Below are 26598 nucleotides of genomic sequence, written 5' to 3' on the forward strand. Positions count from 1 at the left end.
CAATGCCGTTTAAATCCAAATTCAACCCACAATTGTAATATTTATTTTTTGTTTATATAAATTACTTATTATCTTCTGATTTTTTATTTTATTTTCTTTGTTTCTATCGATTTGAGAGTTCTTCAGTAATACTAAAAAGTAACTGGCTAACGGAACGTATTACTAATTTTTCTTATTTTAACGCAGCGAAGCGATTATATTACTTAAAAGGTTTATTATATTACTTAAAAGGTTTCACATATTCCTAATGTCAGTGACCAATATTCCTAATAAAGTCGACATGAAAATGCGTGTGTCTGTGGCAATTTGGAGCCCATGTTTTTTGCGCTTGCTCCTAGATTCAACTCCGTGTTGGGATGTCATTAATAGGTTCTTTGATTTGAAGTTTAGGTTCCTTTTTCATCATCCAGTTCTTAAAGCCATATCACTGTACTTCATTTACCACTAGTACTACTAATAAAAGTAATAACGTTTTCTGACTGACATTACAGCCCCGAACTATGGTCTACCAAACGACTTTTAGCTAAGTGATGTGTGGTAAGCACATCGACCCCAATGCGATTGTTACTAGATTTTTGGGCCAACCAGATTGCATTTAGTTGAGTTTTGTGTGGTCACCACATTGAACCCAAACGCGATTACTTGGACTTCATTTTCTAGGCCTTCCAGAATTGTTTGAGTTGAGTGATGTTTTGTTAGCAAATTGACCCCAATATGGTTGTTACTGAATTTCTAAGTCTACCAGACGGCTTTCTGTTGAGTAGTATATGATTAACGCATCGACCAAACGCAGTTGATACTGCGGTTTGTAGGCCAACCAGACGGTTATTAGATAAGTGATGTGTTGTCAGCACATTGTTACTGGATATCTGCTCCTAACCAGACGTTTAGAGTTACGTGATATTCTCAGCACATGGACCCAAACCGCAATTGTCACTGAAGTTCCTAGGCATACCAGAAGGCTTTTAGTTGAGTGATGCATGGTCGCAACATCGACCCTGACGCAGTTTCTAGGCCTACGAGAATAGTTTTAATTAAGTGTGCCGCTGAGTGTAGTGACTAACGTGTGTGGCGTCGCACAGTGGTGGAAACTGAGAAAAAGCGGTCAAAAATCGATTTTTTCAACTTCGCCTCCTATGAAATCGGTATTGATATTTGATTATGAAAATATCTCCTACTTCCAAATCCGGAGTCTCAGGACTAGGTATTTTCGCTGTCTATAAAATGTATGTAAACATGAACAAATAAAAGTGCTGAAAAATCAGTAAATTATCAGCCAAACAAAATGATATGTTTTAATGATTTACAGGTCGATGAAGCGGTTGAATAGTACATTGGACTCAAATACTTGTGTTTAGTGAAGAGTTTTATTTGTTATCTATTCTCATTTCATTAATATGATTGACTTGTTAGTGTTACCTACAAGATACATATACGCTGATGTTACCAGCTCTGCAGTCTTGCTTATCTGTAAAATAGGGTTTATTGCGTTGTCCATGAGTAGTACAAAGGTTGAGCATTGGATATAGTTGCACCCAAGTGCACCTGGAGAACTCAGCCCTATCTAACTGCAAATGTATGATGAGTAATATTGCTATGTCACAATCGAGATCCGCTATCTGAGCCTTACAAAGGGAAAGGGTATATTGTCTTGTACGTAATTTGGATTGCCCTTCGTCCCTGAATCAAAGTTGTAGTGAAAGCCTCACATATTGTAGTGATAAAGTATCAGTCATGTGGAGCTGCTGTACATTACACGTCAGTGCAGTAGTATATACGAAGATCCAATATTGAATCTTTCAGTCTTACCAAAACAACGTAATCCTGAACTAAATTACATTCCGGTAAGTATAAGTGTTTCTTGGAAGAAGTACGAGTGCAAAACCGCGAACTTTAATTTTATATCCTAAGGCCAAACACACATTTGCTTTACACCGTCTTTTTTATTAGCTGCATACAATTAAAGGGAGAGCACATTGAACCTGTAACAGCTTCCTGGGTGCATATTAACACCTGTCATAACATCGTACTGGCTAGCGATGTCCAATTCACATAAAGCGTCAACATGTTACGTTTTCAAATTCATAAACTGTATGTATGATTCACGATGGTGGATTTCAAGATGGCGGCTTTTATTGTTTTGTGTCCTCAACAATTTCTCCTGACCTTTATTACTTCCCGACATTGTTCCTTTGGTTATATTTTGCAGTGTTTAACATTTATGCGAGGGGTTTCCACACTTTTGGACCACCCTGTATATATAACTGCACGTATTGCACCAGGGGTTCTTTGAATCACTTTCGAAGTAGTTGCAATCGATTTAGAAAGAACAATTACGCATAAAACGATAGAGAGACGTCCATCTACTTCCATTGTTTCGAAATAAACTATTTTTGTCCGCTTTTTTCAAGTTTCCGACCACTGTGCGTCGGTGCACGTGGTCCAGATTCGATTCCCAGAGAAAGAGCACAAAAATTTAATTTTACAATCGCTTACTTTTATTAATCATCAGTCTTCTTTACCCAAAGTGCGTAAATGTGCATAAACGTGAGACGTTAAACTTTTTAGAAATAATCAGTTATTTGCTTCGAACACGTCAAACTTATCTTTATTTAAATGATTGCTATATATCAAAAAGAAATTTTGATCTTATCACTAGTTATACACTGAGAAAAATCATACTAAATGCAATTGATTATGAATATAATAATATAAAAACACATACAGGAATAACAAAAATGTAACAATATATAAAACTATATGGTATAACAATATTAAGTATATGGATATAAATTACATGTAAATTTGCCTAATCTTGCTCTTTTCCTTCAATTTGTTTCAATAATTTATTCCATAGCTCATGTATTAACAGTTTACTTGTCCAATTCTTTAATTTGTTAAGTTTTCTTTCTTTATCCTTTGTGCTTCCTTCCATTTACTTATTATTGGTCTGTTTTCACTTTCTAGTCCCTGTACACTTTCCCAATCTATATCATGCCCCGTTTCTTTAACATGTTTATGGCATTATTTTCTCTCTTAAGTTTCACATCATTCGTATGTTGTTTTATTCTCTCCTTAAGTTTCTTCCCTGTTTCCCCAATGTATATCATATCACAATCCTTATACTCCACTTCATACACTACATCTTCATCTTCCTCACATATTTCCTTTCCTCTACGTTTCACCTTCTTAACCACTTCCTGAAATCTCAGTCCTCCTTTTCTGTACGTTTTTTCACCACCTCTTCTTAATAAGTTCTTTAGCACTTCTGTCTTCTTCTTTAACTTCTTTTTCTTGTACCCGTTCTGCTCAAGTAAGCTGTGAAACTTCTCTATGTCTCCTTTCTTTTTCTCCTCTTCGCTATCTATTTCTTCAGTTCTTCTCTCCATATCCCTTATAAAGTTTCTTTTGGTGCTGTAATCCACATCACTCCTTTCGTGACAGTAAACCTCTGTCACGCGTAATCTTTCCTATACCATCTTGTTAGTCAATCGTCCATCTTTTCTTTCTATAGTCATGTTCAGGAAGTTTATAATACTGTTTTTCTCCAATTCCATTTCCAGTCTTATTCCTTTCTCTTCACCTTCAGTCTTCTTTACGCATTTTTCTGGTCATCTCCTTCCTTTCCATATCCCAAACAGCAACCACGTATCTGCAAAAAAATATTAGGTTGTTCCCACCTTCTTGTATCAATTTTTGCTCCCAACTGTTCATCAATAGTTCTGTTCATCGGGCTTAAATTTTAAACCTATACTCAGTCCTTTCTTAATTTTGACTAGTTTATTCCCTATTGTATAAAAACTATTGTCCCACATTATTCTCAAGGCTCTCACTATTTTCTCTCTTTCCAATCTCTTATTTCCTTCCCTTCCTCTTCTTCTTATATGATTTTCACTACGTAATCCCTCTTTATACTGGAAAATATTACCTTAACATCAATACAAAACATACTCGTATTCTCCTTCTTATTCTCCATTCGCTCTAACATTCTTTTAACTTCCTCCGTATTCTTCACTCTGTGACTCTCTTGACCTATCCGTATTTCTTCCATTATTTCACTTAATTCTTCTTCTAATGGTTCCAGACAGTTTCCACTACAGTCCAATACTGCCCTTAGCTTAATCTCTTCCTCGTGAATCTTCGGGAATCCCTTCGCCTTTGGAATTCCCCCCTCCTTGTTTCACCCCCTTTTAAACCATTTCCTTCTTCCATTTTCAATCACTTCCTTGAGTACCTAATCTTTCATCATCTTTTCTCCTGTGACTGCAAACGTTTCGTCACATAGATCATCCAATTTTCTTTCATACCATTCTTTCTCCATTACTACCACTGTACATCCTTTGTTCGCTTGTTCGATAACCACTTCTTTTATCTTCCTCAGTCTCTTTAAGCCCTCCTTTTCTTCTTTTCTAAGGTTCCCCTTTCTAACGTAAGCATTCTGTCTCGTTATTGTCACCGCTCTCTTCTCTCTATCTCAAACTACATTTTGTCACCTTCTCACTTTCTTTACATTCCTTAGTCCTTTTTCTTATCACGTCCCACACCAATTCTTCTTCTAATTTTCTAATCAGCTTCTTGTATCTTATTGATTCACAATGCACACGTTTTTTGTTCACTCTAAATCCTTTGGGTGTTGTATTCTCTTCTTGAAAATTTTGTTAAAAGTACTATCTGCTGCTCCTTTGATATTTCTTTCCTCCTTCTGTCCTTCCATCTATCTATTCTCTTTTACAGACTCAGAGGAATCTCACATGTAACTCTATCCATTATGACTCTGAAACTCACTAAAGGATTAATTAGCACTTCTGACAAGAGCATATACACTTTATTTATTAAAACTAAAATACAGTGTAACGGTTTCGACAACTTAACATTGTCTTCATCATGCACTAACTGAAAGAGATATCTTCAGAGCATAGAAATATATACTAAAAGTGAAAGTACTAAAGAAAGAAAGAGAGAGAGAGAGAGAGAGAGAGAGAGAGAGTAGATGGATAGGTAGATAGATAGAAATAACTCTTTTAGTAAACAAACCATACAACATAGGCAAAAGCAAAATTTTTACTGGATACTACAAGTGACAAGTAGCGACCTACACAGCATCCTAATACAAGGTGGCGTGACGAAATTGGGTAGCACTGCGAATATCTTGGAAACAAATTATCGAAGATAGGTGGTTATCAAAATGTATTGGAAAGACCTTAATCCAGCAGTGGATCGACAATTGTTGATAATGATATGTATGCGTTTCAGGTATAAATAACCCTGACCACTTCACTCATGTGATTCAGCTCTGATTCTTGATATCTGAGCAATTGAGATTAATAAATAAATGCTTATACCTTGTATTGAGAAATCATTTGTTTAATTCTATAGCTGTAAGAATTTCTAAAAACAAAATAGTTGACCTAAAATTTACTGATACTGGGTATATTGGGTAAAATTTACTGTTATATCTGGATATAACAAACAATTCTGCGAACTCGAAATATTTTAACAACCGGTTCTGGTGAACCGGTGCGAACCGACTGAATAGTACCACTAGAAACATGCCAGGTAAATTTAGGTGAAGGTACGTCATGGGTCAAGCGTCATGGGTTGCGCACCGCTTTACACAATAATACATTACAATTACACAAGGCACATGCAGAAAGTAATTTCCAGAAGTTCCCTCGACTTCACCTACCTTAAGGGATTTCTGACTGGACAACGTTTCGACAATGGAGCTGAGTTACAGACGGTAGCGAGTCCTTGGTGACAGAATTCTTTGGCTCAGGAATACTTAAAGCCGGTGCCACGTTACGACAAATGCTTCAACAAGGATGGTGAATGTGTCGAAAAATCACTAACTCAACAGTAATGAAATAATTTTCTTCTGATGTCCGTCTTTCATTTTACGCACCTCGTTACGAGTAATTATCACAAGAAACATTTGAATTATAGAGCTCCTCCGTGGCTAAGCGGTTAGCGTACGCGCCTTTGGCGCGGGAGACCCGGGTTCGATTCCCGGCGGGAGCTCATGTGGTTCGGATTCCACGTTAATCAGTAGGTCCACGTCTCATATAGCCTCGCTGCTGAACGGGACGTTAAACTCAAAATCAACTCAACTCAACATTTGAATTATACAACTGTATTACTCCTCCTAATAACAAGAATCAAGATATTCGGACACGTTTGGCTCCAATTTCAGTTTCGCTATAATGTAGACACATTAAGAATTCCAAAGGAAATTTTTAAGAATTTTAATTTTCAAACGTTTTCATCTTTTTAAAATTTGGCTCTGAGCACTAAAACAAGAAGCAACTCACTTGTTAGAAATTTCTTTGAAATGGAAGAAAGAACGTGCATTATGGAGGAAAATGGGAGAAGATTCGGTCCTTGTCCTCCAATAGGAATTATGGAGAGCAACTGCCCCACCGACCGCTACGTTCCCTGCATATACTCCTTACTCCCCCAAAACTTCGTAACTCAACACACATTTATACACTTTCTCAATAGAATTATACATGTTTAACAGGAAAATGATTGATGTAGGATGAGAATTTGGTGTTACACTTCATCTGCACCCTTTTCTTTCCTTTAATAAAAAACATTTATTTCTATCATTATTTTCAGAAAATAAAATACTTATCGTCTTTTCCGGTGCAGAATAATACCCGTTCGATACTACATAGATGTGTTAGCTTTTAGTATTGGACCCCCCCCCCCGAAAGTTTGGACCCCTCCCAACAAAAATTTATGGGTGAGCGTCTGCACCTAACTGATTTTGGTAAATGGGCTGTACTACTTTCAGGCAGAAAACAGACAAACAATTCTGGTATATGAGTGTTTGCAGGAATAAACCGTGCTGATCTCAATGACAAAACTTTCTGGTTTTTATTCTTTGCTTCCGGAAGAACATAATAGATGTTTGCTTCTAAGCAGCTTTCCATAAACAACATAGGTATGCAAGTTTTTCCGCTTTAGATATGCGTTTCTTCCTTCCTACTTATTTCTGTTTTGTAGTTGTCTGGTGTTGTTATTGTTGGTGCGGCCGTAGTCTGGATGGGATAATCCGCAGGCGGAGGAGGTCAAAAGGACGTTAAATTGTGCTGTATGCTCCTGTTACCGTGGCAAAAGGTCAACTTTATGACGTTGCCCGAGAGCACAGATCTCGTTCATTATGCATTGGTATAACAGGCCAGGATGCCATGTTTGAGAGCACCAAGCCCTTGTGTTGCTGGGGAAACTGTAACACCCTGCAATCAAATATTCATAGGCTACTCCAGCCTCAGAGCATATAAGAGGGTAGGGGAGGAAGGAGATTAACATGGAAAGTAGGAGGAGTGAGTGTCTTACTACGAACTCTGCTATCCTCACTTCCTTTCCTTCGTTAGTTGTTACGTGGTTTTGCCAGGGGTATAAGTTTCTCTGGCGTGATTTCTGAACTCTAAAGATCTCTATAGGTTTTGGCATCGTTGCCATCCAACATGCATAAATTATTCAACATAAACAAACATTTTAATTTGATTAGTATCCAATAAGGGAGTTTACTTCCATATTTTGCGGAGAGAGAGAAAATTAATCTTCCTTATACTAAAAATTATTGTGGCCTTCTGAGGCAAACGTCATTATACAGTATATTACAGTTTTTAGAGAATTATCCACTACACATAGACGCTTTACAGTGAATCGTTTTAACTCGAGTTCGTGGTCTCTTCAAAAAGTGTCTGACCTTTGGTCGAGAAAGCGCAATTACTAATATGGAGATCTGGAAACCCTAAATCTATTCAAGGTATGTTTTTCGGAGTGTCACTTTTCCCAATAATGACATTATTATTGGAAACTTGTCTGGATGATCTCTTTGAGAATTGTGTATGGGTAATTATATTTCGCAGATTCTCGCAGCTCAAATATGGTTCCTTTTAGCAACATTTTCAGCTTCGAAGCCAATAACTCAGGAATATAGGGTGTAAGAGTAGGGACCCTGACGAAGTAGAGAAATGCGTGCTTGGACCAGAAGGCCTGAATCGGCCTTGTGATTTTAATAGGATTGTATTCTGGGACTTTCGTTTAGACAGACTTTTAATACATGAGTGAATTTTGATTCTTATATGATGAAATTACATTTGAAATTGGTACTTTTTTTTAAATGTATTTTGCTACCAAAGTTTTGCAATTTCTTTAAGAAAATTTTACACGTAAAATTCCTAGCTCTAGTAATTAGAGGATCAAGGATGTTATAAATAGAGGATCTGCCCGTATGTATCTTCATCCTATTAAATCGGTGAAGCCAAAAAGCAACCGAGCAATCGGCACGTCTGATTGGCTACTCTCGTTTCTACCATCGTCTGATTGGCTACTTTCGTTTCCGCCATGATTGTTGGCTCAAAACATTGCGCTCCTATTGGGCGGAGTGGGCAGAGTAGGGGTGGCGAAACTGTGACGTATAGCTTCAAGATTTTGTTGTAAGGGTACACCCTCTATTTTATAAGATCCTTGTAGAGGATAGATGTATGACAAATACAAGAACAAGAATCTTTTCGCTACATGGACATGGAATCGAGAGCCAGGTTCTCTCTTTCTTATGAAGCTGATTTATTTACCATTGTTAACAAAATTTATTAGCTCTGAGAGACTGCTCGTGAACCATTACGTCATAGAACAGTAGTTAAAATTATTGGAGCTTTAACATTATAGAACAGCATGGTGGTGATTTTTAAAAAGTGTGGTTACTCCTTATGTCTTTGTGTGTGTGTGCGTGTGTGTGTAATAGAAAAAAGAGAACTGTTTCTTGCAATCGATTAAGCGTCTCAATAATAGATTTCATCTCCATCTTAAATTTTATACTGAAAATGAAAATGATAGATATCCATTGCAACTTCCGATTTCAATAATGAACTACACAGATTAAAAACGATAAGAGAAAGCAAGAATCGTTTTTTTTTTAAATAATTGAGTTAGCAATCTAAAAAAAATAGATACCTTATTTCTTCTTAACCCTCCATTTCAAACCGACGTTGAAGAAATCAACCACTTCCGGTTTTAACTTTGATTGTTATAGAGTAAAACGGCAATAGACAGCGAGAAATTGTTTTCTGCAATGAAATAAGCGTCCCAAGAAAATATCCAATCACATTTTAGTGCCTTTAACAAAATCGGTTTCAATATTGATTGAGAAAATATATCGTTATAGAAACCAAACTTCTTCACGTGGTGTACACATGACATTGCTACTCATTTTCTAAATATGAAGACTAACTTACGTTGCTTATGTGCATGTTGAAAATAACCCAAACCAACAATTTAAAATATCCTACACATATATTTATCAAACGTGTCTGCAGTAGGTTACTTTAGGTGAAGTAGTACGTTAAGGGACATTTTCATTTAATCGTTTTGGGGCCACAATAACTCAGCACTCATCTCTAGTGCGTGGGGTCTCTGGTTCATTCCCAGTTCTCTTCAAGTGGGCTTAGTGATGGACAAATATCGTATGTGTAGGGTTTCTCGTGTTCTCCATTTTTTTCATTCCGCTAATTCATTTATATTATCACCGTCCCCCTTATCCTCAGTACATAAACGTCGGACTTTAAATTAAACTAAAAAAGAGAAACTTAGCCTATTTGTGGTAATTGAACTAGGGTTGTCCACGAGAGGTAAGGACACGGAATTTTCGAGACAAGACGAAGTTCTTCCAATACAAACAGATACATGTTTCGAGACGAGACACTATACACATTAGAAAGTCAAACAGTACTATTCTGACCCTGTGGTCTAATGACTAATGTCTCGGAATTAGTATTATCTGCTGTCCGTCATCTTGACTGATATTTTCCAGGATGATACCTCAACTACACACATAACATAGAATATTACAGGAATATCCTGTTTAGATGCGGCTGTGAATATCCAAGATTTGGTATTAAACCGAGTTGTGGTTTTCACATATTATGTTTTGCGGCAACCCTAACGCCATTACTGTTGTTTGCAGGCTCACAAATAATCCTGAGGAATCATCTCAACTTCGCAGAGAGAAGTAGTCCCGAAAGCAGTACCCTCGATTGAGTACAATCATTAAGAAATTTCTCGTAGTTTGTGTCAATAGCCTTCAAAACTTTCTCCATGTTAGAAAAGCTAACTACACCATGAAAATTCTTAGTATTGTGTTCATGTTAGTAGATCAACATACTATTGTCAATTAATTTCTTTAGATTCTTGCCGCTGATCACTAATGTGCCGCGGCTATCCGATTGATAGTTACTGAAATAAATGAATTTCTGGTGCGGAAGGGGAAAGTGTGGACGCTTGCAATTTTGCATTAGAGAGAAACAACGCCCTGCGAATAATGGGATGATGACGGATATTATGTCCAGAGAGAGTTTTCAGCTTCTATGTTTGGGTCAATCAATTTAAAGTGAAACACGTGTGTCTGTACCGGATAACGAACCTGACACCCTTTGGAAAGTGAATAATGAGGAACAATACGGCTGGCCTTTTTTGTGTTTGTTTTAGCGAAAGATATGGCTGCTTCACTACCTTAATATATTATTCGACTTTTAATATAATCATTCTGAGACTAGCAGGGCTTTTCCATTTGGCTACCTTTGTAAATTTTAAGAATTCGCCCTAGCACCAAATTAAAAGATAAAGAGAAACTGTTTCAGTGACTCCATTTATTGGAAAATTTCAGTTCTTGTGACTCGAACGTTGACGTAAATAAAGAAATAATGTTAAAACAGCGGAAAGGGACTCTAGGTTATCCGAACTAAATAGTTCTTGCACTATTTTGCAGTGAGCGTAGGTCGGCGTTCAAACCTCTTACGGACCTTAATTTGAAGTCAGTGGTTCGAAACCAAGTTTATTAAAATCTGTATGAGTTGCCCTCAGAAACTCACAGATTGATTGAATGGTCATTAATATGATTAATTAATTAGGATGAGAGGAGATTGGTGCTAATACAAGATGACTATATGCAGCTCACATATAAACTGTAGTAGAACATAATATGGAGTTAACATTGATTAGGCCAAAGAACTTAAATCTTTAAGCAAGTAGAAGACAAAGATATTTTTTCAAAAAAAATATCACCTAAGCTAATCGAGAATTTCCTCTTGTAGTTAAAAAAAGAAAATTGGCAACTCAACTTTGTCTTGCTTTATATTGTCAATAGTTACTTTTCAATTGAGTCGTCCAGTTCCAAAATACCTCTTTCCATTTATATCAAATCCCAGAAAACCGAGAAAAACTATAGGATCGATGTGTTTTGTAGAACTAGAAATATTTGAGGATGTTCAAGTTTTTCACATGAACAAACTGAATATTTCCAGTTCTAAAAAACATGCAGATCGTACATTTTTTCTGCAATTTGCTGTAAATAGACAAAAACCGTTCTGGAACTGGACGACTCAATTGGAAAGTTTTATTTTATGCATGTTATTTTTCTGAACTCTATTTCCATTGTTATTTTTCTGAACTCTATTTGCACTAATTTATCCTATACAATTTGAATGCCTTTCTTCGCACGAGATTATGTTTATGGGAAATATTTGAATCCCTTCCCATTTGAAAATTTACTCCAATTTAAGTTTAATGAAAAAATACAGAAGATATTCTGCTTTTGACATAAATATTGAAATACCCTACATTCACAAAATATGTCTTTAATCAAACTGATATGGTTAAAAAAACCTCAGCTTGAAATGGGTGCTAACCATCTTTCAAAGAGCACTTCAAGTGAGCCAGATGTGTCTCGCACCATCCCAGGAGATGCTAATGAGAGTTAAACATAGACTTAATTTGTATAAAGAGTGTCGCCAATCAACTTACAGACCCCAAAAACTATGGATTTGATACTAATATCGGTCGTTTTTTATTATTGTTTTCATGTCACCATTTCCCCCAAGGATACAAATAGGTCTAAACCTGGATTTAAATGGCATCGGAAGTGTAGCTATTTATCTCAGGGACTCCGAAAGCTATGAATTCGATACTAATATCGGTGGTTTTTTAATCATATATGTGCCCTTCCCACTCCCTAGGAAAGCTAAGGGGGCCTTGCCACCCCTAGGGGACAAACTTGGACTAAAGGGCACCAGAACTGCCACAAATTAACTTGGCGACACTGAAAACTAGTGATTTGACACTAATATTGAACAATTTAGATATTTTTACATATCACCATTTTACCCCCTGGAATCTACAGGGACTGAAATCGGAGTTAAACCAAATCCACAGTGTCACTATGTATGTAAGCGCCTCCGAGAACTACGGATTTGACACTGATATCGGCCGTTTTCGATCTTATTTATATGTCACCCCTCTTACTCTCAAGTATACTAGGGGTTTTAACGTCACTGGAGACTGAATTTGGACTTAAACGATATCAGAACTGCGACCAATTAACTTAGCGACGCTGAAAACTAACGATTCGCTTCTAATTTCGGTCATTTTGAATTACATTTACATGTCACCCCCTAAGGAATACTAATAGGGACTGAATTTGGATTGAAACAGTATCGGAAGTATCACTGTTCATCTCATCAACTGCGAGTACTTCGGATTCGACTCTAATATCGGCAGTTTTCAATCATTTTTATATGTCATTCCTCTTACTCTCCCTAGGTGTGCTAGGGGATTTTACCCTCATTGCGGGCTAAACTTGGGCTTAAGGGACATGAGAACTGTCACTAATCAGATTATGAACCTCGGAAACTATGAGCTCGACACTAATATCAGTCGTTTTCGAACATTTTATGTGTGTCCACCTCCCATTTCCCTTAGGTATGTTAGAAGGTCTTATCCCAACAGTATTCTTTTCCAGGCTCTAAGTAATAGTTTACCAAGTATAGTTAAAGTTGCTCGAGACATTCCAGAACTATACTGGAACATACACATGCACATGTATATATACACGTCCATTTTTATTTATATAAAGATAAGAGAGAGAGAGAAGCTGAAGCGTTGCCACTTCCATATAAAAAGAGCATTTCAGAGTATTGAATGGGGATAATGAACTTGCTGTGGACATGGTTTTAGGGATAGTGAACTTGGTGTCTGGAAACACTATCCGATTTCGAATATTCTGTTTATACCTGCATGTTCTTTTTATACCTTACTTGTTAGACTATATTTCAAGATCGTAAATCCTATGCTGTAATGAGAATATTAAAAAGTAATCTCCGTATGACAAATAGCTGCAGACAAATACATTACATACACTTAGCCTATTATTATTATTATTATTATTATTATTATTATTATTATTATTATTATTATTATTATTATTATTATTTATTATTATTATTATTATTATTATTATTATGTTCTTACAAGATTAACTTAATTTGTATTTAACATTCACATATACTGACGTTCTGTCAATACCTATCCATACTATCAATCAATATCCATCACATCTCAGCTGTTATATTTTTTCTGACAGGAGTATATACTGGTATTTATTGAAATTAAAATAAGGCTTAACAGTTTCAATAACTTAAAAGTTATCTTCATGAGACGTTATTGGAAGCTCTTAAGCCTTATTTTATATATCTTCACGGATATTATTCGTGTTAATAATTTTACGGATAATACTGTTACGCCTTATTTTAATTTCAATAAATAAGTATATATTCTGGTCAGAGAAGTATCAATTACATTGATGGTCGGAGTCGAGATGGATGGAGTTATATTTTAATCATAATAATTACTTATGTCCTGGTTGTATGAAATGATTGTATAAATATATATACAACTGATTTATTTTAATGTAATTATTGTATATAATTATTCATACATTCAGAAGCATATCATTATTACCAATAATGTTTCCCAAAAGGAAATCGAACTCACAACCTTACAATTGCCGTCCCACTGAAGTAATGTAACTGAATATCCAAGGCAATGACATTCGTATCCGTACGAACGCTTTTGTTTCTTTCTTTTGTCTTTTGCGTAATACTTGGGGTGCGAGAACCATGTTCGCTGTCTTTCCTTTTATTGGAAATATTCTTTTTTGTATGGAAACGTACGTGACAAAACCAGCACATCCTCAACGTATGCATAGTTTTGAGATACTGTATCATTGTATTTCAATGCATGTTACGTTTTCCTACATTTCGTACTGCACTTAGAAGAAGAAAACACGTTGACACAAATTTTCCCAATTGCAATAGTTAGCTTGGGGGTTCGAACGTGGTATCCTTGGTTTATTCTTTCCGAAGATACCAGAAGTTGGGCTTAAAGAAATTTCAGCTAAAAAAATAGCCAAATCAATGCGGTCAATATATATATATATATATATATATATATATATATATATATATATATATATTGGAATAGGGTGTACATTCGTGATCAATCAATGAATGATATATTTTTTCGTTCCTGAGTGGTATTTCGATTGTTCTATGCTATCTGCATCGTACTGCAGGTCTCATTCTGGTTGTATATTTTGTTATTTAGTTCTTTTTTGTTTTATTAATAATCTCGTTTGTCGAATTTGTTTTTGAACCTCACTTTTTATTCAGAAGTTTTATTAGAATTTTGCAACAGATCTTTATAATAAGATTGTAATGTAAGTACATCTGCTCGTGTATTACTGCACACGATAACTTTTGAAATGAATGCGATTTTTGAGTTATTTTCTGCTAGACAGCTAGAGCGGTTATTTCAGTCGAGTTCGCTAATGGAATTAATTTGTTAATATCTTCCCGAATAATGGTGACTGTACGGTGGCTGTTTTGTACCATAGGCGAAGAGATGTGCTTCCCAAACAGTTATTATCGATCGCTTCAACTACCAGCGTAGACTGATTCATAAATATAAGATTGTTCTTCATGGTCCTCTTTACTGTCTTTGCCAGAGTTTATTCTGAATTTTTAAATACATAATGTGTCTGCCATTGACCTTACCATGACGTAGACGAGGTTTCTTGTCCATTCTAAACGTTATCAATAAATTAATCATTGCAGGGCCTAACTCCGTACAAGTTTTGTTGAGCGCAACGCAACATTTAAGGCAACATTTGCGTTTTAGTTTGCTATATTCAACATCACATCCTGGTTTCGCAACATGAAGTCAGTGACGCACATTTTGCCGTTAAAAGACGTGAATCTCCGCATTTGTTTTACAAAGTCACCACCCTAAGTTCTCAACGCATATTTTGCATTGCTGTCCACAAATTTTGTGAAGACTTGTAGTGAATGAGGTTCTAGGTCTCACAGCTCATTTTGCCGCCAGTGTAGTAGTAGTTAAATCAAAATGCCACGTCTATTTTGGCTTGACTGAAGAGTAGTTGTACGAGGGTGATTCAGAAAGTAATGCCTCCAACATGATACCCTTTTTTTGTGCTTGACAGATAGCACCGATATAGATATCAGTGGAAAGATTGCAATGCCATTTACAAATGGTGGTATCATTTTTCAACATAGTCCCCATTACGGGCAACATACTTGCGACAACGGGAAACAAGATTTTACATGTCATCGGCGAAGAATTGTGGTGGCTACTGACACCACCATTGTCGCACTGTTGCTTCCACCTCACAACTGTGTCGTTGGCTCTGAAGGAGATCTTTAATTTTGGGGAAGAGCCAAAAGTCGCAGGGCGCAAGATCCTGACTGTAGGCAGGATGAGGCAAAATAACAACGCATTGTCAGCAGTTGGGTCACCTTTGAATTGTTTTGGCGGGAGAGAGAACGTGTGGCGGTACTCCATCGACTAACCTTCGTTTCTGGGTCGTAATAGTGTATCCACTACTGGTCACCGCCGATGAATATTTCTGGGCGCAAACGTTCGTCAGATAGAAATTCAATGACAACCCTCTGTTTCAACCGAACGTTATCATTGGCTGCTATGGATTGCTTCATTACTCTGGAACGAGAAGAGATAGGAAGGTGAAACAAGTCACATTCTATAGCTTAAACATTAGTACATTAATGATAAACAATTCTGAATGTTTGCTGTACTATTGGCCAAGTCGTGGGCTTGGATGCATTACTTTCTGAATACCCTCGTATAACACTATTATAGATTGACTGGCAACTTGTTGAAAGAAACTCAACTGTTAGCTACGCCAGTGTAACCTTACTATACTATCGCTTCTTTATGCTTCATCGTACCGCACCCTGTAGCTTTCCAGGTTTTTGTTCATTTTTTCAGCATAGAAGTCAATACTAAACTAAGAACGTGATCTTGACAGCCACTTCTGAAGCCTGTCGGAATATATATGTGCTCTTTTTCTTTCAGGAAATAACATGTCAATGTAACATTCATTTTATTTTGTGATAAAACATCGAAGACAGTTCGGCTTATCCTGTGCAGCTCTTGTGTAAAAACGAAAATTCAGCGTTCGGTGGTAAATCAATCTTTAGGTCTATCTCTTTAACCTCTTTATTCTCACGCGGATATATGAGAAACTATGCGTATTTACTATCATGATTTCCATTTTAAGGTATTCAGGTATTGGTTTCTTCAATTCCTAATTTGTCAATTAGCATAATTGCTATTAATTAATCGTAATTATAATGTTTTGTTTCAATACATTTAATATGTGTTATCCTTGGAATAAAATCCCAGTTACGTACTGGAACCAGTGAAGTAGAATGTTGGCAAGTTATAGTAGTAGGAGTCCCCACACTCCTAGTAGTCAGCAAAAATGAAAAGGTACAATTGCCCGGGCAAAATTTTATCCAGAGTACTTTATTTTGGGGATCAGGTATCGAGGTCGTTTTTCGAGAGGGGGGTCATAAGACTAATTCCTCTTAATTTTCGGCATTTGTTCACCTTTAAAATATATATAAATTTGGAAACTTTCTGACTTCATGTCCCTCTTTAATGAAGGTTTATTACGTTATATGGATGAATATAGCCCCCATTATCTCTCATAGAACAGGGGGTATATTAACAAACTCTCTAAAATTACGGGAGTACCCCTTTCCCGGGCCAAATTTTGGGAGGTGTATCTTAGTTTGGGAGGTGGTATCTTTTTAGGGGGGTTAAAGGTCAAGGTCAAAGTTTGATAGGAAGATGCTGGTCCAAGATTAACTTCAATAAGTTTGATATTTAATGAATTTTCGTTCCCTTGGATAAGTGTAAAATTTTCGAAATAAAAAAAGAATCAGAGAGGTACCTAATTTTGGGGTCAAAAAAGTAAAGGTTCAGTTTTGGTTGGTAGATCTTGGCCCAGGGGGTACACAAGCCGGATCATGGTGTCTAATTGTCAAAGAAATATGCAGAGGATTCTAACAATAGTCTTCGGAGCAAAACCATGAAACTCTTCAATTCTGACATTGTTCACCATTATTTTTTTGTGTATAGTCCACATAACTTCGACGTATATATGCACCAATTTTGGTACTTTTTTTTTCGTTTCTTTGAAAGAGTATGGTCTCCGTGTGGTTCTATGTAAACTTCATAAGAATCTAATAATAATCTTCAAAACTAAACCGTGAAACTTTTCAATGGCTGACAATGTTCATACCATAATTGCGTGTATAATCACGCATGACTTTAACATAATGCGCCGATTTTGATGATTCTTTTTTTGTTTGAAAGAGTATGCTTTAGTTATTATTTTATTAGGCACGTTTCTTAGGCTGACTTACTTTGTACAAAGCTATAAGTGCTTTACCTTTAGTTTAAGTATCTAATTAAACTATTGGGGCAACGAAAAAGGGGACAAATTAAACAAACTTAAAAGAAAATAATACACACTTCAAAAACGCAGTAAAATCCATGAAATATAATATTTAACACATTCGAGACGGAGCCCGCCACGTAGGCGGGCTATATTTTCTTGTTCAGTGGACGGAGCCCGCCTACCCGGCGGGCACAAGGTTTCGTTACTTTGAATGGCAAACGCATGTCCGTAGGTGGGTTTCGGCTTCTCAGTTATACTTTGTGATGCCTCAAGTACTTTTAAAAAAATCGACAGTGCGACCAGTCCAGAATGAGAGACTGTTTCCGCGTGAATTTGTCAATTGTGCTTCAACCGAAGCAGCTGTGAATGAGTCATCAACATACATAACTTCTATATCTTGGTTTTATCGGTTTGATTGATTTGCAGCACAAATCAGCCTTGCACTAAATTCTTAGTGTAAACTAATATTTTACAATTTCATGATATCCAATCACTCTGTAAGGTTCTTGTATTTCATTATCAACGATGTAACTGCTTGTAAAGGTTATTATATGTACCTCAGTATTCAATTGTATTGTTCGTCGGACTATTTTTTATAATTGCAAAACGGCTCATTTATAACAAATAAATAAAAATATATAGAAATGAACAAATGATTTGAGATTTGTGTAATAAATAGTCCTAAATATATATGCTCAGAAATGAAAGATTTTTTAATTGTATTCTTTGTAGTAGATTTTTTACAAAATTCCAAAAAAACATGGTAAAACCGCCGTCCTGAGGGAGAAACCACGCAAAGAGGGCCTCCGACTCGAATGTGTTAAAAGAGTATGTATTAACCGACTTCAACAAATGGGCTAAAAAGTAGAAAATAGCAAAAGCACTAAAAGGCAGAAAAATTATAATAATAATGATGCTCTTAAAAACAGAAAATAGTTCATTACTAATATTAATAAAAAAATTGAAAGTCTGTGCCAATCCAAATAAATTAAACCCTAGTATGAAGTTAGTTTCGATAATACATTAAAATCTCTGTGCCAATCCAAATAAATTAAATCCTAGTATGAAGTTAGTTTCGATAATACATTAAAATCTATCTTCAGTGGAATCGGACGAGACTCGCAAAAATTTCTGTTAAAAATAGGTTTCCGATAAACGAAGGTAGACTTATGAAAAAAAAAAATCATACAATGGACATATTGAGATAAAATAAGATACTGTACGAACCTTAGTCATTTTACAGTATTGATTTCTAATACGAATTAATACACACAAAACTTACAATGAGCAGAAAAATACTATACACACGTTATCTTAATTTTTCCAATAATCAAGGAGAGCTTTCTACACACATCGCTGCTTGTCTGCTCAACTTGACACAAAGATTTTAGCTTGGGAAACCACACTAAGCATATCAGTGTCATTTCGACGTAAGGCAAATGTCGCAGTTTCCTTAAGCTTTTGATAGAATCTCGATAAGTCTTTAGTCTACACTCTTCTTCCAACTCAATGCCTTGTTTCTCTTCTTTCTCCACTTCCCTCTTTTCTTCTTTCAGACTTCGTATAATTCCCAATTAAAGCATGTAAAAAATCGTTGTCATTTCAACGACATGCCTATGTGTTAACACAATTGTGTTAAAATATAACACAAACAGGTGGTTAAAACAACCCACCCTCCATTTGGAGTTGTGTGTCAAATGCCGAAAGTTGAAATGACACTCAGCCTGTGTGTTAAATTAACACAAGTGTATAATCTCTGGTGTTGTTTTCTGCGTGATTGCCAAATATGCTGGCCATCTAATTATAAAAGATATGTCTGAAGCTACAGCCAAACACAGTAGTAGAAAGAAATACTTAAACAAATCCAGGTATTCGCCAAATTTCAACGTGCAAACCGCGCGATGTGTTCTCAATTGTTTTACATCATGTTTCTGAAGAAATATGTCAACTGTGAGAAACAACACTGTATTACTGTGTCACTTCTACACTGCACTAGAGAGGTCACCAATCAACACCGGGAACTATTTCAAAAATGGCGGAAAACCAGTAGAGCAAGGATGTTATAAAATAGAGGATCTGCCCATAGGTATCTTCACTATATGAACTCAGTGAAGCCGAAAACAATCGAGCATCGTCTCAGCCGGCTCGTCTGATTGGCTACTATCGTTTCCGACATGATTGTTGGCTCGAAACATTGTGATCTTAATGGCGCGGAGTGGACAGAGTAAGCGTGGCGAAGCTGTGACGTATGGCTTCACGATTTAGTTGTATGGGCAGATCCTGTATGTTTATAACATCCTTGCAGTAGAAACACGATTAAGAGGCAAACATACTGTAAGGATATAGGTAATAGTTTCCCATCATTCTTGAACAAGTTGTTGGTGAAGGTTGTGCTTCGAACCATCAAGAAACACTTCACAATAAGTGTTGGGAAGGACAACAAAAAAGTTTGTGAAGATTTTCTAAATGAAGTGTTCTGTAGTTTACTATTCCTTGTTTTAAAAGTAGAATCTTCGGTAATCATAAGCATGCACACTACAAGCTTTTCCAACACAGAAAAATGGTTCTATCAACACTGCACACGGTGTTATTTTAACACCGAAATAGGTCTCGTAGTAGCACAGAACCGGAGTCGAACTAACACCAAAACGGTGTTAATCTTGTGGTCTGGCCTTGAATTTTAACACGGAATGTGTTGATTTAACACCAAAACGGTGTTATTTATACGGCTTTGACCTTGAATTATGACACAAATTGTGTGTTGAAATAACAAGAAAATGATATTGAAATAACACAGGGACTGTGTTATATTAATATTTGACATGGTGTAATATTAACACAAAATAATTAACACACTACACGCTACGTTACTTTGTTCGTGTTGGTGCAACACCGCCACAAGTAACACTCAACACTTTTCCCCACACTACCGACCCTGACATGGTGTAGAATCAACACCGAAAATACTAACACATATCCGAATTTAACACCGCTCCACACCGGTTGTGTGTTAAAAACTTAACACACCGCCTGTGTTAAACGCTAACACCGCGGGGTCTGTGTTGAATTAACACCGCGTAGTGATAAACACGCTGGAACCCTTGCCCTGTGTTAAATTTGAGTTGAATTAACACGACAATTTTTTACTATGTATATCCTTTGTATCTGCTTCGGTTTTCACATCACTTTCTGTTTTGTTAAAAATATATCTAATCTCTTATAGAATGTCTAGAAACTTTCAAAATGGTGCACTTCGAAACTTGAAATTTTCCGCTAAAAGGCTTACTTTGATTTCCGTTGTCCGCGTAATACAGTTTCCATTTAATGAAGGGAATTTAACACGATTTTCGCCAGTAAATTCATGGGACAGTGAAATATTTCCGTTTAAACACAAGTTTCCGTTGAATAAAGCGTCCGTTAAAGACAGCTTTTACTGTAATTATTTTCAGAATATAAGAAGATGCTTGAGTCACTCTACTTTTCAATTCACCTTTAACAATATCGGTCTATTTGGAATTATGACCATTTTGATTAGTTAATTCTTCATTATACTTAACCTCTCGTGTTCATAGGTCATTAGTTGGTTTGATGTTTTACATTCCTTTCATCACCGAATCTCTATGAAAGTAGACCTACAGCGTAGTGAGAGATCTGAATCACGGAACTCATGAACTCCCAGCGGGAATCGAACCTAGTCTCCCTCGCTAATCATGTAGCTAGGAAGGAGTTATGCAAAATAAATGGAAAAGTCAGAAACGTTTATGACAATAGTAGCAAATGTAACACTGTTATACAAATACTACTTCAATAGCAAGCAGAACTCGCACTCACGATTTTATTTTGCGTTCGGCAGCTAGCATTTGAGATAACTAAGCAGGTTGCAGGTTATGAAAATTGAAAAAGTAATGTTCAGTACTAAGATTTTGTCAATTAGGTTATTCAAGGAATAGGAAGATGTTAAAAACAATTGCTTATTACATAAAATTGTGAGTATTTCGACATAATTCTCCCATTCTCTTGGTGACACTGCTTTGTTAATTTCATATCAAATTCTCCCGGCAGTTGAGGCTAAACTTTGAAGCTTCCTCGAAGTTAAAAAGCGTGAATGGCGTCGCCGCAGACCACTTCCCTGATGGTACTGATCTACACAGGGTAAACTGAAAGGTAATGGAGGCTTACTGTATATTTAATATTTAAATGGAAGTAATAATGGGAATATTTTTATGGAGAATGCGTTGGTGTTCCGCAGATGGGCTACTTATAGAAATGTAATCGGTTTTAGTATTACGGATTTTCTAAGCTTCAGGATTTTGTTGAAAAACACATAATCTGTTGCTCATAAATGTTTTTAAAATGAAGAGCATTACACAGTAAAAAATAGTTGTCTTAATTCAACGCAATCTTAACACAGGACAGTGGTTCCAGCGTCACTATCACTATGCGGTATTAAGTTGACACAGACCCTGCGGTGTTGGCGTTTAACACAGGGAATGTGTTACATTTTTAACACACAGCCGGTATTGAGCGGTGTTAAATTCGGATATGTGTTAGTATTTTCGGTGTTGATTCCACTCCATGTGGGGTCGGTAGTGTGGAGAAAAGTGTTGAGTGTTACTTTGTGACGGTGTTGGACTAACACGAAGAAAGTAACACAGTGTGCAGTGTGTTAATTATTTTGTGTTAATATTACACCATGTCAAATATCAATATAACACAGTCCCTATGTTATTTCAACACACCATCTGTGTCACAATTTAAGGTCAAAGCCATATAAGTAACACCGTTTTGATATTAATTCAAGAGCGCCCTGTGTTAAAATTCAAGGTCAGACGACCACATTAACACCGCTTTTGGTGTTAGTTTGACTCTATTTTTGTGTTACTACGACACCTATTTCGGTGTTGAAATAACTCCGTGTATGGTGTTGATGTAAAGCTTTTTCTGTGTTGAAAAAGCTTGTGGTGTGCAAGAGCGCCGATCCTGAGGGGCCGGGGAGCCCGGAGCCCCCCAAAGCTCATGTGGCCCCCGTATTGTATTTATGAATATACAATATTTGGTATATTGTGCCTTATAATGCTCCTCTTCTACTGAAGTACTATTGCCACATAAACCTTGAAATAGTTTCAACTCGTAAGATCGTGTTTATTCAAATACATAACCAAGGGACCGGATGAGGCTAGCGTTGTAGTTGTTCCAAAAGAACAGTTGAACGATGAAGTAGAACTTTATGCTACAAAACGCTACATTGGGGCCTGTGTAGCTGCGTGGCGTACATTGGAATTTGAGATGACTGGCCGTGAACCTAATGTCACCCAGCTTCCTGTGCATCTGGAGGGCTACCAGTCTGTTGTTTTCCGACCGGGCCACGAAATCGATACTGATAGCAGAGCATGTTCTAATCTTACTTTGTAGTTTTCTCTACCAACATCACCTGAATTTGACAATCTAACTTATTTGGACTTTTTCGAACGGTATGTCGTGCATTTAAAACGACCAGGTTCGTGTAGTGTTCCAGTGATTCCCCACCCTGATTGAGTACATTTCATCACCAAGAGGCAGCGTGGAGAGATGGTGGCGAGAATGATTTGGGTAGCCCCTAACAGAGGAGAATAGTTCTAATTACGAGTGCTCTTGAACAACTTTTCCTGTAGAGGCTACAGCGACCTCATATCTCTGGGCGGTGAAGGTTGTACTACCTTACAAGGTGTGCACGAGCTCTGGGATTGGTGAATGATGAGCAGGAGTACGAAAGAGCATTAGAGGAGGCTTCACAGTTCATGACTGGCACCAGACTTAAGAAGTTCTTCGTTCTTCTTCTTGTTGCTGGGGCAGGGGGACTTTAAACAACTTATGGAACAACTTTAAAAATCTGTTGGCAGAAGATATGTTACAAAATTATATAAATAATCCAGACCGAGCCTACACAGTAGCATTGTGTGAAATCGACAGAAGCCTTCAACGACATGGCCTTTCTGAACATGGCCTCCCTGATGTTCAAGACGAGTTAACCGAACTTGATAGAGAGAAGGCAATATTCTGTAAGTCAGCTTACTTTTTTTTATCGAGGAATGGCTCCCTAAACTCAGTAATGACCAGAAAAATGTACTTGAATATGTCAGATATTTCCTGGAAAATCCCCGAACCAATAAGTCTTCAAATGTCATTTTTATCGACGGGCCTGCTGGATCGGGAAAGATTCTGCTTCTTAATGTTTTCACTGTTAAACTACGCCTAAGCCGTCGCATAGTTCTTTGTACTGCAAGTTCTGCAATCGCTGCTCAGAACTATGAAGGTGGCACGACAGCGCACAGCATGTTTAAGTTGCCCTTAAACTTAAGTAATGACACGAAATTTTGGGGAATTGCGGGAGAGAGTTAGCAAGCAGAATTAATCATGGAAGCATCTGTTATAATCTACGATGAGGCACCAATGGCACATAAAGCGTTAATCCATATACTAGAGAGATTATTGCGAGACCTAATGAGAACAAATTTGCCATTTGGTGGTAAACTTGTGATTTTTGCCGGAGATTTTCGACAGATCCCTCCAGTTGTTACAACTGGTCGTACCAATATTGAAGTGATTCAAGCTTCTCTTCGCTGCTCTCCTATATGGTCGTTGGTGAAGCAGTTCAGTCTTGAACAAAATCTAAGAATACAGAATGATTGCTCATTTACCAACTTTCTCTTGCATATTCGTGACGGTACACTACCTCCTATCAATTTCAGTGAAGGTCAGGATGCAGCTCAACTCGTACCATTGCCGAATATTCAATACCTCACTAATGTTTCTCCGTTTATTGAAAAAAAATCCCCCCAAAATGTGTTGTCTGAACCTGATACTTGCGCAAAGAAAGCAATTCTTTGTGTAAAGAATGAGGATGTCGTCTCTGTAAACGCAACAATCTTAAAAAAGCTTACCTGGCGATTCATCTCACTTGCTGAGCGTGAATTACGTGGAAGAAAGGTACGTCGATGACTTCTTTCTTACTCCAGAGACCCTCGCTAACGTCCATACCAAAGAAGTTCCAGATCACTACCTGGAACTTTAAAAAGGCGCAGTTTGCATGATAATGAGGAATTTGCACTTCGATGATGGTCTTCTAAACGGGACTAAAGTCATAATTGTTGATATATCCCCGCGGCTCATAACAGTGAAAAAACCTCATAGTTCTGAGCTGTATTCAATGCCATGGATTACCTTTCAAGCGCCGGTTGAGCTCAACAGTCCTTTGACGATGTATCACAGGTAGTTTCCTTAGACTTGCTTACCCTATTACGATCAACAAGAGTCAGGGTCAAACAATTGATTTTGATGGAGTTGACTTGCGCAGTGACGTATTCGCTCACGGCCAACTGTACGTCCCACCTGGACGTGTCCGATCAAGGGATTCTGCTGTGTTACTGGTTCAGTCTGAAAGAATAATTGAAGAACCGCTTTTGTAAAGAATGTTGTATACTCACAGCTTCTACGATAGTTCCTTTTAGTATCTAGATACGCCCAGAGAATATGCATACTATGGAATTGTCCAGAGAACAACAGAATCGGACATTCATTTCGGAGTATGATAAATGTCTGCTCCAAAAATTCATTTTCACTTACACTTGATAGTAGCATAGGAGCATGCGCAAAAAGAAATCCCTTTAAACTTCTTTATGGAGGATGCTTGGTGCCTGTCCAAATACAAATCATATTGAACTTGACTTTGACACTATGATAGGAACCTTCCAAGACACAAATACCACTTACGTTCAACTTTTGGTAGTATACGAAAGACATGCCCAAGCAAAAGCTTTCATTGAAAGGGGTATGCCTATAGCAGGATACCCCAGAGGTGGTGTGGAAATACTAGAAAGTTACAAGAAAAAGAATCGACCTTTGTCTTAAAAATATGCAAGGGTATGGTCGAACAAAAATCCCGGATTCCTTTTTTGAAAATTTGAAATAACAAAAAAAAAAGAAGGAAAGAAAGAAGAAAAAAAAACCTCTGCAAATGAGAATGCAACATCATCATTCATTATATAATAAGTCGATAAATTATGATTGACAAAACAAAGGCTGCTATAAAAAATAAACTGCGAGTTATTAAGCCGAGTATTAAGGAACAAAGGATGATAAATATGAGATGTGGGGATTAGGCCGAGCAAACGCGGGCCGAATTAAGGAAATCTTAATAAATGCTCGAAAATATGACATGTGAGGTCGTAGGTCGAGCAAAAGAGGGGTCTGGGGGCGGCGCCCCCAGCTGGCCAAAGGCTAGTCTTTATAATATGATTGCTTCTTAATTGTTTTTCTACTTGTTTTCCACCATTTTTGAAACACAGTTCCCGGTGTTGACCTGTGACTTCTAGTGCAATGTAGAAGTGACACAGTAATACGGTGTTGCTTCTTGCTGTTAACATATTTATTTAGAAATTATGTAAAACAATTGAGAACACATCGCGCGGTTTACATGTTGAAATTTTGTGGATACTTACCACGATTTGTTTTCTTTTCTACTATGTATTTCTTTCCTACTACGTTTCCTACTACGAAGTATTTCTTTCCTACTATGTTTGTCTGTAGCTTAGCACTTCAATTGGCAAAGCATGAACGAGTTGTGTTAAAAATTACAAATTTGGGTGATTTGCATATTTTAGGTACTAAATTCAAAATTTGGAGTGAAAATGAATTTATTGTTTACAATAAATGAAATATGATACGTAGCCCACAAGCAACAATGCTCATTTGATGTATCTTTTTTGCCATGTAACATCTCTCACACTTTATGTATATTTTTGTTTGGTGGCTATGATCTACTTAAGTATCAAACAATTACATTCCGATTACGTTCTGCTACAAAGATATATGTGCAATATCAAATCATATTATATATAAGTAGATAGATAGATACTTATTTTTTCTTGCTATATATAATACCAAAACAACTACACACTGTCATTACATTCTTACCTACACAGAGCCATGTAGTTTGT

At 36.9% G+C, this 26598-nt stretch overlaps 1 protein-coding gene across 1 annotated transcript; it reads left to right on the top strand.

The window, feature by feature from the left end:
* The first annotated feature begins 24016 nt into the window (after positions 1 to 24016).
* LOC145679294 (uncharacterized) lies at positions 24017 to 24601 on the top strand. Its single transcript, XM_081749883.1, has one exon. The coding sequence runs from the start codon at positions 24017 to 24019 to the stop codon at positions 24599 to 24601; it is 585 nt and encodes a 194-aa protein (XP_081606009.1).
* The last annotated feature ends 1997 nt before the right edge of the window (positions 24602 to 26598 follow it).

The sequence above is a fragment of the Thermobia domestica genome, chromosome 1 (assembly GCF_964235325.1).
Source record: "Thermobia domestica chromosome 1, izTheDome1.hap1.1, whole genome shotgun sequence".
In the NCBI taxonomy this organism is placed as follows: domain Eukaryota; kingdom Metazoa; phylum Arthropoda; class Insecta; order Zygentoma; family Lepismatidae; genus Thermobia; species Thermobia domestica.

Excerpts from the sequence above, each read along its gene's own strand:
- LOC145679294 (XM_081749883.1), top strand. The coding sequence starts at position 24,017 with ATGGAAGCATCTGTTATAATCTACGATGAGGCACCAATGGCACATAAA.